Source organism: Bombyx mori, chromosome 11 (assembly GCF_030269925.1).
Source record: "Bombyx mori chromosome 11, ASM3026992v2".
NCBI classification, from domain to species: domain Eukaryota; kingdom Metazoa; phylum Arthropoda; class Insecta; order Lepidoptera; family Bombycidae; genus Bombyx; species Bombyx mori.
The window spans coordinates 11,532,658-11,546,779 of NC_085117.1; the positions used below are offsets into that span (position 1 = coordinate 11,532,658).

The 14,122-nt window shown below is 37.4% G+C and overlaps 1 protein-coding gene across 5 annotated transcripts in view; it reads right to left on the bottom strand.

Moving 5' to 3' along the window:
* The window catches only part of LOC101738948 (potassium voltage-gated channel protein Shab), a 57,514-nt gene that overhangs the window by 8,497 nt on the left and 34,895 nt on the right, over positions 1-14,122 (bottom strand). For all 5 annotated transcript variants that reach the window (XM_062671141.1, XM_012694953.4, XM_012694952.4 and 2 more), the window contains exons 2-4: positions 2,176-2,422; positions 955-1,182; positions 318-624 (exon numbers count right to left, since the gene is read on the bottom strand). In XM_062671141.1, coding sequence (XP_062527125.1) covers positions 318-624; positions 955-1,182; positions 2,176-2,351 — 711 coding nt within the window. In that variant the 5' untranslated portion in view covers positions 2,352-2,422. The remainder of the gene's footprint in view (positions 1-317; positions 625-954; positions 1,183-2,175; positions 2,423-14,122) is intronic.

Below are 14,122 nucleotides of genomic sequence, written 5' to 3' on the forward strand. Positions count from 1 at the left end.
TCTAAGTAGACGTGGCAGTGCGGATCGTCGGATAATATCCGGGAGTGTGAATCTATTTAAATCACAAGTTTGAATCGTGTTTTCTATCAAAACTATGTATAAATTTAGTAATTATTAAATTATGTGAATAGTGTCACTGTGTGAACCTCTACGTCTACACTAAAAAATACATTCTGATAGAAGCCTCTACACAGTGCTAAATATAAATATGACAGAGATACCTCCCCTGATTCGATTACCCTCCTTGCAGCAGAGCTGAATTGAATTATTTGTTAGTATCGAGATATTCTGATATCGAATCATTAGAAATACGTTACCCGCGCCGCAATGCTCGTGGTCGGCTTCTCCAATAAGTCCCAAAGCCATTTCTGATATTGAGCACATGTGCCCTGACCAAACTCCTCTTCTTCCCGCTGCCTTAAACTTTCGGCTTCCTTGCGCATCTCCTCATGAACGTGCTCCTTCCGTTGGTGATACTTGTGTTGACAACAAGACTCCAGATACAACTCATCCACGCCCCAATACTCGAGATCATCGCTGAATGCCAACACACACATTTCATCCACTAAGTGAAGTTTACCAGTTCGATAGAAATTTAAAATCGAACTAAAGCTCTTCGGGTGTCTGCAAATATACAAAAGCTTTATCAACCACTTGTTAGTTTGGATTACAAATCACTGTTTTCATCAATAAGATTTTCGTTTTGTAGTTAATAATTTACATTGAGATGTTGGGAAAAACGTTACAGAAAAAAATAATAGTAGTAAATACGTCGAATTTCATCAGATTCATTTAGACCATACGTATCAGTTTTCTATGGTAAGCAAAAACAAATATCTGGCATTACGACAGGCCCCATTGACGGTCTCCATTTAGCACTGACAAATTATGAAGCCTGAAAGTTTCTGCTATAGACAATGGCAAAGTTATTAAAAAAAAAAAAATTAATATCACCTGTCAAAAAAGTACTCGTTATCCTGAAGCGAATAGTCATCGCAGAGTTCTGTGATGGCTTCGTGCGTGTTGCAGTCCCGTAGTCGGCCAAGCCGCGTGTGCGGCAGTCGTTCTAGGGTTCTCCATAGCACCTCGTGTCTTACACCACCCACGTTGATGATGACGCGCTTGCTTAAAGCTTTAGCACGGAGCATCATAAACGGCTCCGGAGGTAAAGACGACATCGACCTGGAACCCAAAACACAAGGCATATTATGTTCGGTACAAAATAAAAGGCTTGCTAAAGACAAAGAAAAGATACCGATTTTTTTACCTAATAGTGAGTGGTCGCCGCTGCTTATGGATATGAGCTATGGCAGATACACACAAAAACCTCAGCCCAGTGCAGCAAATTGGAGCTCATCTGAGTTTAAATTCTGAGAATGATTTTTTTGTTACCCATATGGGTGGACGAGCTCACGGCCCATGAAGTGTTAAATGATAATCGGAGTCCATAGACATCTACAACGTAAATGCCGTCATCCCTCTTGGGACATGAGTTCTAAGGTCTCAGTTTTTACAGTAGGTACAACGGCTGCCCTGCCCTTTAAACCGAAACGCATTACTACTTCACGGCACAAATATTCAGGGTGGTGGGTATATTTTTTGCGGAATACATTATAAGATTACATCATGCTATAACTGTTAAGTATTTCATTGGAAAAAATGGGACCTGCAGGTTTCTAACACTGTTGCATCGCTTGATACGAAGGCATCGGGCATCTTATCTTTTAGGCCAGGGTGATTTAAGATCGGGAGATAAGGTCCAGTTATGAGATTCAGGCCTCCTTAAGTCACATCTTGCCCGATATCCGTCCGTAGTGAAAGGGGGATTTGATTTAAGCAACATTTCGCGGGTACGCAGCACACGCTTCGATAAGGCGAGTGACGTCAACCCGGGTGGACGGGTTTAATAATCTTATAAAATTTCTTGACAATCTTATAAGACGCCGGAAGCCCGTCTCGTGGCAAATTACTCGTGCCGGTCCGGAGTACTCAATGATAGTATCCCGGAGTAATTACTGGTGATACCGACATTTATGACTATTTCTTGGGCAAACATTCATGCATTCTGCTTTAAACACTTGAATAACAGCTGCAGGCATCAGTCAACTAGGGGCTCCGGCAGCGCTTTAAAACCAGTTGATCGTGAAGAACTATTAATCTATCCTAAAACAATACCTGGAATGCGCCCGGTGCAGCGCGGCGAGTGTGGGTGCAGGCGCGGGTGCAGGTGCGAGCCCGCGGTCGAGCAGCGCGTCCTGCGCAGGCGCCGCGAACCCCATGGCGGGCGCGCGCGGGGGCGAGTCGCCCACGTGACAGCGCGCGGCGCCGCGGCCCGCCCCCTCGCCTCCCATACTGCTAGCTCATGGCGACCAGCGCCTCCGCCGCATCCCTTCCAAGCAGGTCATACGGCCGTCTTCACTTACTGAAATCCAAACACATCCCACAACGTCAACAAAAAATATCTTTTTTTTTATTGCTTAGGTTGGTGGACGAGCTCACGGTCCACCTGGTGTTAAGCGGTTACCGGAGCCCATAGTCATCTACAACGCAAATGCCGCCACCCACCTTGAGGTACAAGTTCTAAGGTCTCAATATACCTAGTTACAACGGCTGCCCCACCCTTCAAATCGAAACGCATTACTGCTTCACGGCAGAAATAGGCAGGGTGGTGGTACCTATCTGTGCGGACTCACAAGATGTCCTACCACCAGTAATGACGCAAATTATAATTTTGCGGGTTTAATTTTTACTACACGACGTTATTCCTTCACCGTGGAAGTCAATCGTGAACATTTGTACGTAAGTCATTAGAAAATCGCTAGATACGAATGTAGCGGACATCGTCGTCTTGGCCTAAAGGATAAGCCTTTAGGCCACGACGACTTCAAAACTCTTGATATTCAACTCAATAACAATCCCTGAGCTGATTTTGCGTGAATTTCCTGCAGTATCGTTAATGTTTAGTTAAGGGTTAGCAGGGACGCATTCCATTTTACTGACGTTATTCAAACCGAAATTGGCTTCCCCACACATTCAGCGGTAACATGTATCCTTAACCATTTTACTCGTATTCACAATGAAATAAGATGTTTTACAATGAAAACACTTCACTTGCTGAGCTAACGTATGAAATAAACTCCTGCATAGGCCTGTTAAAATAGAGATAAAAGCTAAAAATAAAATCCAATTTGACGAACACGAACACTCATCGAATCTGAGGCTAACACAATATGGGACCCTGTGGGACGCGAATCCGGTGCAAACAGATGCGTTGAAACGCGGTGCTGGTAGAAACGTTTCCGTATACATGACAAAATAGCACAATGATCGCATGCTTAAGAAGCTTAACATCAAGGCACTGTCTAAAACTTTCCCGAACAGGGTTCTCGTGTACCTCGAACACATATGGTCCGTATAAAGATTATGATTTGGTCGTGCCCTCAGTTCTGAGGACACCGACGTCCGGAGCCAATTTCGGCAATAATACATCCCAGAGGCAAAGAACGACATAAAAACGATAGACCGCATGTGTATATAAATTCAGTGTAGGTATAATAAACTCAACTATTTACAATATAGAAATATAATTGAAGATAAATTGGCGGCTTGATCTCGTCTTTGTATTGTTGAGTTCTTATTTCGACGTATCGTGTTTTAAAATTGAGATTAACTTTTGTTGCAGTTCCAAGAAACAATCTTATCTGAATAACTTATAAAAGTTACATGAAAGAACCGTCAATTTAATATTCAATGTTTTCATCAGATGTGACATGTATTCGTATGCTATAAGTACTTCTGGAATACAATTAATTAACTCCAAATGACAGTTCAAATAAATCGCAGTGAGCAGCTTCCGTTCCGATTTCTACAACCTTGACCTCACTTTCAGTGTAATATCACTGACATTGCGCGAGTAAATCGACATGCTATGTCATTTCCGCTAATCGAGTGCGCGACAGAAGCATTTATTTTTAGCAATGGTTTTGTCGTAAAACATATACCTTCTTGCGTTTGACTTCTTAGTTGCGCAGCAAGTTAATGGTTGTGATTAGATGTGGTCAAATCTTTGTATGTTTTTATTGAGTATGGGTTTTGGTAAAATAACACCAGCTGAGCTTTTATTTATGGTAAATTAAAATAAGGTTGAGAATTGCTAATATAGATAGATAACGGGAGGATACGTGGTCTGTCCTTATAAAATGTTTAATAATAAGGTTTTACCGCTGTTTAAATTTGTAATTCAGAAGCAACGAAACACTGAATTTTAACCCCGAGTTTACAAATTGCCTCTGTGACTTGCCCTAAATTATATTTTGTAAAACACTGGCATGTAAAATGCAAAACACACTGTCATATTTATGTTATGGCTCATATAGCCATTGTTGTGCTACGTTGATTAGTACGCTATCAGGGTTATGAACTATCTTTTAGTGAAAGCTAATTCCAATACATTCAGGCATTTCTCCGTAATTGACTAACAAATAGGTACCTAAACACAAAATTCATATTTATACGAGTAGGAATAGTATACAGTATATAGATAGTTTCATTTGGGCCGTGCTCAAAATATAGTAATAACATTATTAAAAATAATAATAGTTATAGTTAGAACAGTGATTTTCGACAGATGTTTTCAAAACAATTTATTATCATAAACTATTTTTGCCAGTGTATAAGTAAACAGCTTTTAAAAGAACCTTTTACATTGTGCGTCGTCAAATTTAAAAATCGTTAAAAGTCTGCAACGGCAAAAACAAAGTTGAGAATCACTAAGCATCAGAAATCATAACAAACTTGCAATAAAATCTAATTATGGATATTTAAGCAAATTAGATAAATCAATACCCTCATTAAATATCGATTTCGAGCATGAATGCCTCGCTAACATCTGCTTATCGTTCACTAAACACAGTCAAATTATTCCCATAGGTACATGGGCTGTATTGTTTTCGTACAAAATGACGAAATAATTTCCTTATCGCTTTAATTATTCTAACGTATCATAAAGTGATTTAACTACACTATTAATTTTATAAAACCTTTGTAGACTTCTGTGTACAGAAACGGTTTATGCCTTTCAATAGTAATGCTATGTCGTGTAACTCAATAAAACCATAATACGAACAAATAACGTACTGTTTTGAATTTACAACGTTAAGATTAGTGTCGTCAGTTGCCAACAAAGAAATGAAATCGATTCTTTCAAATGTTTCAGATAAATGTGTGTCATTCTTGGTTCAGATCCAACGTTTTCGCTGCCAAACGTATGAGTCAAATAGGGAAACTACCCCGTTAGCTGCGATCATTTGCTTTGTCATATGCCAGATGAGCTCCGAACGAAATTCAGCACTGAATCTTTTATGATATATGCAAAGAAGAAAATCTGGTTTGATGTTTATCAGACCAACTCCGTTATATTTGGTGCTAAGATTGTTAGAGTTTATTAAAATATTAACTTATAAATATTTTTATTTTATCATTCTTCTTAAACGTATTTATGCGTATAATCTTAATAACTAAATAAGAGGAAATTTAAGCACTCAGAAATCATTCAAAAATTTAGCACGGGATTTAAAAATAAAATTAACAACTAGATGATAAAATAGCAATAGATATTCTAGAAAAGGCTATAAAAGATCTCTGTCAAAACACTAAAAGAAATGGAAAAACTGTCACAGTTTAAGTTTATAGTTTTAGTTTAAATAAGGAAGTTTGGAAGGTGAGTTCAGTTTAAGTAGGTACTTATTATTATAAAGTTACACTTCTTATAAATTGTGTCGATACCAAATGAAACACTGTAAAACAAAATTGCAAGTTCCACATCAAACATACACGCAGTACACAAGTATGTACATCCATATAATATTTAACTTGCTTTCGGTGATTTCGGTAACATACAGCGACTCAATAATATAATTTACAGTCTTACTCTATCTTACAGATTAAACAGTGCATTCCCTAAATACGATACTAAAATATATATTATAATATGATTCCCAAGTAAAGCCTCTAAAAATAAATTATTTATATATTCGTTCCAAAGATAAAAAAAAACTTAAAATAGAAGTCGAACAAAGTAAGTATATATTTTCGAATAGAGTATATCGTACATGGGCGGATTATCTATGGAGTATATATGAAGTTGGTTTATTTAGGCATTCAAGATGAGGAAACATCACGCTATGTTTTACGATATTTTGTATATAATTATTTGCTAAAGATTCAATAACCCCAAGAATATAGCAGTTTTGCTTTAAGAAAACACAAAATACTAATATTTATCGTCTAAGCTATTTTGCTTTCGACTTGTATTATTGGAACACGTCTACAACCTAACTTTATGTTTGCATATTTTTTACATTAAAAAAACGAATAGGCTTTGGACTCGTAGGAAGGTACATACATGTCTTTAAGAATCGCATTCTAAATGTTTCTAAGATTGATAATAGACTGAATTGTATTCTGTGTTAAAAAAAAAAAGTTTTAGCGGAAACGCTGCTATTCCGCGGTCATAAAACGCGACGATCAATATCATTACAAACAAAGTGGAACATAAAATGTGGGTGAGACGGGAACCAATGAACGATCGAACAATACGTACAGTGTCAGGTGTTAAAATATTAATCTATAAAGTCCTCAAAATAGAATTAAAATATTGGACGTCAAATTACGTTGATGACACACATAGGTACAACGTCTGGCAAAATCACTGTTTTTAGGATATTTTTTTCCTACCTAAGCTATGCTATGGGTCTAGAGAGACCATATCAGCGTAACCTTAACTAGTAGGTGAGCTCACGGGGCTCAAACCTAACGATGTTCCTAAGGCGAACCCTAGCAAGAGCCGTACTTTGCAGAATCTACCACAGGATCGGAGAATCTACCACAGGATCGGAAACGCGACCCACTGAGACGATCCGGCGAGAAACTCAATGGGCTGTGTCTATGGGTTAATTTACTCGCCGAGGCTAAATGCCACCGTCCTGCCGATTTCTGCCGTATAGTAGTCACGCTTTTCAGCTAGAAGCATTAGTCATATCAATTACTATAATAATCAAGACTTCAACATCACGTTTTAAGGTCACAATCGCGTAGTGACATCTATGGGCTTCAATGACCACCTAAAGCTGAGTGGACTACGACCCTAAAAGTCAACGTCGCCCAAAACCCGTCATTTCGGGTCCTCCCGATCCATTAACAGTGCTTTTAGGTACCTCAAGCACCGGTCACCTTCCTCGTCAAGCCCGTCGCTTGCGACGAAGCGCTCGGCGAGTAAATTAACTCATAGACACAGCTCACTGTTTCTCGCCGGATCTTCTCAGTGGGCTGCTTTTCCGATCCGATGGTAGATTCTGCGAAGCACTGCTCTTGCTAGGGCCAGTGTTAGCAACACCTCCGATTTGAGCCCCGAGAGCTCACCTGTAGGTTGGGCTCCGATGATATAGCATCTTAAGGCTGGTTTACTGATGGTAGGACCTATTGTAAGTCCGCGCGGGTAGGTACCACCGCCCTGCCTATTTCTGCCATAAAGCAGTAATGCGTTTCGGTTTGAAGAGTGGGGCAGCCGTTGTAACTACCTATAGGTATGCTGGGATCTTAGAACTTATATCTCAAGATGGGTGGCGCATTTACGTTGTATATGTGAATGGGATCTCCAGTAACCACTTAATACCAGGTGGGCTGTGAGCTCGTCCATCCATCTAAGTAATAAAAAAAAATCAGCATAGGCAGGAGAGAAAAAAGTACACCACAAGGAAGATATGAACAAGATGTATCAGAGCCTTTTTTGACCGTTATTAAACCGTTTCACACGTACGGTCTTATACCTAGTCAGGTCATAAGTATTGTCACACAGTAAAAACTTTTCTTTTAGAATGCTGACCACAAAAAAGTTTATTGAATTCGAATTTCGAATTGTTCATGAAAATAAAAATAGTATACATTTAGAATTTTACTCATTTTTAAATATGGAGTGGACGCTTAAAGAAGACCGTGTTGCAGTTATTGCGTTGCATCGTTGCGGTTACGCGCCAATTCAAATTTTTAACATACTGAAAAATTTGAATATAACCAAAAGATTCGTTTATCGTACCATCAAACGATACAATGAAGACTCTAGTGTAGATGACAGGTCAAGAAGTGGTCGCCCTCGGTCTGTTAGGATTCCAGCAGTGATAAAAGCTGTGAAGGCGCGAATTCAAAGAAATCCCAAACGTAAGCAGAAACTGTTGGCCCTTCAGATGGGGTTAAGCAGAACCACGGTGAAAAGGGTGTTAAATGAAGACTTAGGGCTTCGGGCATATCGAAGAAAAACAGGAAATCGTTTGAATGCTCGTCTAATGGACCTGAGACTGAAGAGATGCCGCGCTTTGTTGAAGCGGTACGCGGGAAAAAAATATCGGGAAATTCTTTTTTCGGATGAAAAAATTTTTACCGTAGAAGAGAGCTACAACAAAAAAAATTATAAGGTGTACGCACACAGTAATGAAGAAGCGAGCAACCGTATTCCGCGTGTCCAACGAGGTTATTTTTCATCCTCGCTCATGGTATGGTTGGAAGTTTCTTATTGGGGCTTAACAGAGGTACATTTTTGTGAGAAAGGTGTAAAAACGAATGCAGTTGTGTATCAAAATACAGTCCTGACGAACCTTGTGGTACCTGTTTCTCATACCATGTTCAATAACAGGCACTGGGTATTCCAACAAGATTCGGCGCCAGTTCATAGAGCGAAGAGCACACAAGACTGGCTGGCGGCGCGTGAAATCGACTTCATCCGGCACGAAGACTGGCCCTCCTCCAGTCCAGATTTGAATCCGTTAGATTACAAGATATGGCAACACTTGGAGGAAAAGGCGTGCTCAAAGCCTCATCCCAATTTGGAGTCACTCAAGACATCCTTGATTAAGGCAGCCGCCGATATTGACATGAACCTCGTTCGTGCTGCGATAGACGACTGGCCGCGCAGATTGAAGGCCTGTATTCAAAATCACGGAGGTCATTTTGAATAAACTTTAGTGTCATAAGAATCTATGTTTTGTTAAGTTCATTTTGGTATATGAATGGTTACATAATGAATAAACTTGTTTCAATTATTTTACATTAAACATGTGACAGAATTTATGACCTGACTATGTATAGCTTGATACGCACGATAAGACTTACTGATCGACTATACCTTTGTATTATACAATAGATTTTAACTCGATTGCAAGTTTGCGTGACATCTCCCCTCTCATCGACAATTTCGTTATATTTTTTTACGTTGAAATTGTTTTAAATAATTTCGTGTACAAATTTCTTTGTTTGTAATAGCCATGGTAACTAATGTGGTACTAACGAAGTTCAATAAACTGTTTTGCTTATAAAAAAATGTAATCATGTATGTATGTCCGCAAATGCTAATTATATCTATCTTCTATATAATAACATATAAAAATGAATTGCTGTTCGTTAGTCTCGCTAAAACTCGAGAACGGCTGGACCAATTTAGCTAATTTTGGTCTTGAATTATTTGTGAAAGTCCAGAGAAGGTTTAAAAGTTAAAATAAAAAAAGCTTAGATAAGTATGAAAATGCTCGGAAATAAATAAAAATCACAATTTTGTATTTCCTTTGATGTGTCCCCCGTCGGACAGATTCCTTTGGTTTGTTTTAAGTTTATTTTATACAAAAGCTTAAGTCTTTTATTTAAAATAGAAAAAATAGTAACAAACCAATTAAAATAAAGTAAAAACAATTAAAAATAAATGTCTGCATTACAAAACTACTTGCAGTATCAAGTTGAATAACTTTAGTGATTTAAACTCGGACGTCATCTTCACATTTCAATCGATCGAGTGATGTCGACCGGTAATGGACTCGAATCCGTGGTAAAAGTAATCAGTCATTAATCAGCAGACAACGAGGCGACGCGGCGTGGCGTATAAAATTGTTACAATAAAATCAAATGATTAACTTCAGGTCAACTCAGAGCTGCAAGAAATCAATACATTTAACACATAACACATTAAACTTTTAACCGAAACAATAGTTTATATCTCATTCTACCAGCAACATAAATACAAATCGCTAATATGACAATTAGGTAAACAGATCTCAATCTGCGTAACATTTACTGTAATCCGTTTCACAAACAGCTTTGTGATGTTATTATTTTGTAATAATATTTTGAAACTATTAGGCATTATTTGATTTTAGAATAATACGCGACGTTTGTAAATTCGTATGTTGGTATTTGCTTATAGATTCGCTAACTGCAGACATAATTAGATATTTTTTTACGATTTAATCTTGCGTCGATTATTTTTGTTTTATTATTTCAATGTTTCAAATATTTTATAAGTTTATAAGTTTTCATGTTCACGGACGACTGAGACTTAACCGTGAAAATAGTTTTCATTATAATGTAATCCCTAACATATTTTTTATATAAAATGTCATCGAGCTATCGTGTACGATAAAATGTGCGTTTTTGATGATTAACTATATTTTCCTATTACGATGCACGGCAGTTCGGCTACGAAGCTACCAAGCCCGACATCATAAATAATTTTATATTACATTTACTTTTCACCAGAAACTACTAGGTACTACGTGTAGATAAAGTGAAGGCTATACACGTCCTAATTCGATCCCCAATAAGAACCATGTATTATCCAAACTATCTTGGTAAGCTGGTAATGTGCAGGCTGCTGATGTTACTTAAATGAATAAATAAGTAAATACGAGTAATCTTCTTATAAGTTAAACCAATAAAACGTTATTGCTCTTGTATACAAATGCGTAAGTCAGTATCAGTCTGAAGCGCGTAAAATATCGATTGCTCTGGAGGCAGCAGCTTAGCTATGCCCCTGATATGTCTACATGTACAACGTAAATGCGCCACCCACCTTGAGATATAAGTCCTAAGGTCTCAAGTATAGTTACAACGGCTGCCCCCACCCTTCAAACCGAAACGCATTACTGCTTCACGGCAGAAATAGGCAGGGTGGTGGTACCACCGCGGACTCACAAGACGTCCTACCACCGGTAAAAATGTGGTACTCGGTACGAAATGTACATGTTACGCAGTCTAGATATAAAACAGATTGGTCCGTACAGTGCTAGTTAGTTATACTAATTCTTGAGCTCACCAGTACCAATGTAATTACTAAAACACAGAAGGATATAACAAGGTATCGTGCGTAGTATAAAATAGGTCACGTGACATCGGTGAATGGGTCGCTAGTATCCGACGGCGCCACTCCGTCTGCTCCTATAGAGCCTCCAGATAAGTATCTCACTTTATTGAAACTGTTGTGATGTAAATTCTTCTTATTATAGAATCATGGGTTACAATGGTACTGTTTATTTGATGTGAGTCAGTTTTTTGCTGACCAAACCGAATTCAAATAATAAAAATACAACTCAAGCCTAACTAAAGCTTATTAAAGTTATTAATGTTGAAAAATAATAATGTTAGTATTATCCAGAACGAAATGATTGTATTTTCATCGGTCCTTAATAAGTCTTGTACAAATTTTCAAGATCGAATACCTTAGAAATAGTGAAAATCACGTTGAAAGATTCCGTTACACGGATAGACAGTGTGTTGATAAATGAGGTTATCAGCGCAAAGGTGGTCTAAGCCTACCATAATGTGGAGATAATGAGGTCAGAATTTACTTTTACACTGCTTCGTAGGCAAAAATAATACGCGCAAAAATAATGTTTACAAAGTCATCAATTATCTATGGGTGATGCTAGGGATAGGCCGCTTTTGCATCAACATTTATTACCTACGTTTTAAATAAATTTCAATATATAAGCACGAATATGAAAAATTGTGGGTTAGGTCAGATTTGCACTGACGTCCTCAAATATAGATCAAACCAGTAAAAGCATGTTAAAATAAACGACAATAATGAAAAAGTGAGGCAACTGTTTTTCGTTGAACGCGAATCCAACAACTGGCCCTTGTCGAACGATAACTTCCCATCCAAATTCCTTATTGTTATATCCAACATCGAGTACCACAACTCATAAAGCTAATCAGCACCGTTACAACGACAAATATCCTGATAATAATAACGTAATTGTGAGGGAGTGAAACAAAACGACTAGACATGGGTGAGGGTGAAGACAACCAGGGTTACCAGTCCATTGACCCTTAGACGAAATCTCCCCCTTTCAAACTTAAATAGCTTATTATATAAGCAGTCTTACGGGCTTATTGAATTATATTGAATACCAGCGCTATTCGGTATTTTCGTATAAATAAAGCACAGCGATTCAAGCTTGCATAAGCAATAATTATTGAAACTCCGCCGTATACACGTCATTTGTTTTCGAAGAGAATTATATTCGTTTGATCCAGTAAAGAATTGTTTTCGAGCTGGCAATCCTAAAGAAGGCCTGGTATTGATCTCGAGTCGTGAATAGGACGGCCGACGGCGACGTCGGTAAATAAGCCGATGCTACTACTTCGCAAACTTTATCTTATTGACCTACAAACCTATTCTGTGCCTACGAAAACAAGTTCGCCAGAAATGGATTGGATAGTCGCTCTATCTAGGTTGGTTTGGGTGCAGTCGTTTATTCCGAGGGTCGCCGGCGAGATAGCTTATATAACGCTTGAATGTACCACAAAGTTACTATTTCTAAGCGACCATGAATATAGATAGAATATCTTAAATAAATTCAATTTAAACTTGGTGTCCGAGAAAAATTGTTAAATTTCAGCTTTATTAAACAACATTGTTAACTGGCCATTAAATATCCCATAACAATATATCCAAGGCAATAACTGGCTGCGTGCCATGTACATTTTACACGCTGAATTACCGAAAATTGTTCTATTATTATTTGAATAAAACAATGGGTATTTCATCATTTTGTTGTATTTTTACTAGAATATTAAAATAAACTAAGGTCCCCGCAGTAATCGAAATTCAACTATAATTAATTGAAATTAAAAGTTTAAACATTATTATGGTTCTATTGTCAAACACTTTTATAATAATACAGATATTAATATATTCTATATAATAAATATTTCGCCAAAACTACACTATAAATAAATAATATTAAAGACAAACAATCTATTCTCAATTTGACCACAGACTTTAAAGAATAACAAAAGTTTCACAATTGACAATACACAAAGAGTATATTTATACGTATGTGTTGTGTCAAATACATGGTAGTGTGTGTAATGTTTTCTTTATTGATTTAATGTTTTTTTAATGCACAATTTAAAAAAAATATTAGATTATTATAATTCTACACTTCTTCTCTATGTTCTCTATAAGTGTGCAAAATTTCATACTCCTCCGTCCGCGCAATTTTCGTAAAAAGGGGTACAAAGTTTTTGCTTCACGTATTAATATATAGATAATATGTATTAATGACATTTATTATCTAATGCCGCTACGATCTGTAGAGCATGACTATTTCGTAGCAGGTTACGGGCTACGAGCTACGGGTCCACGCTCGCTCACTTCTGACCTTTTACCTTTCTGGCTAATGTACCCTCGACAGCCCCTTTAATAATTGAATGCACAGCACGAATACACGAGCTAACCATTTAAATTTTGAGGCTCTGTGTGAAGTTTTTGTACTAGTGTGTAAAGTAAGGAATATTACGGTATAATTTTAGAAAGGACGAATAAGAACCTAAAGATAGCCTTTATAAATACATATATAATATCAAACGGTTAAAAACCCGTCTGTATTCATGTATGGGTATATATTCATTCATACCATTGTTTCTAATATATATGGAGGGTAGAGGTAAGGAGTACCGTCTTATATGGTAGAAGCTTGAAAAAGTGTCCCACTTTCAGCACTAAATAACAGTTCAAAAATCCTCCACAACGGCGCTAGCATGATATGAATTGAGCAATTGTTAACAGATTGAAGTATGCTGAGTTAGAAAATTGAATATATTTAGTGACTAGAGTAGTTAGTGACAGTGTAATATATAAAAACGTCACATGTTTACGTAGTCCAAACTAATTTCGTCAATATAACCTAAAATTATTGCTGTGGTAAAACGTGGAGACGTCGATTGCATTTTCCTTTCAGCTTTAAATAAAATACTTTCTATGATTTTGTAGTGCTTACAGTTCTTTCGTATTTTCTTA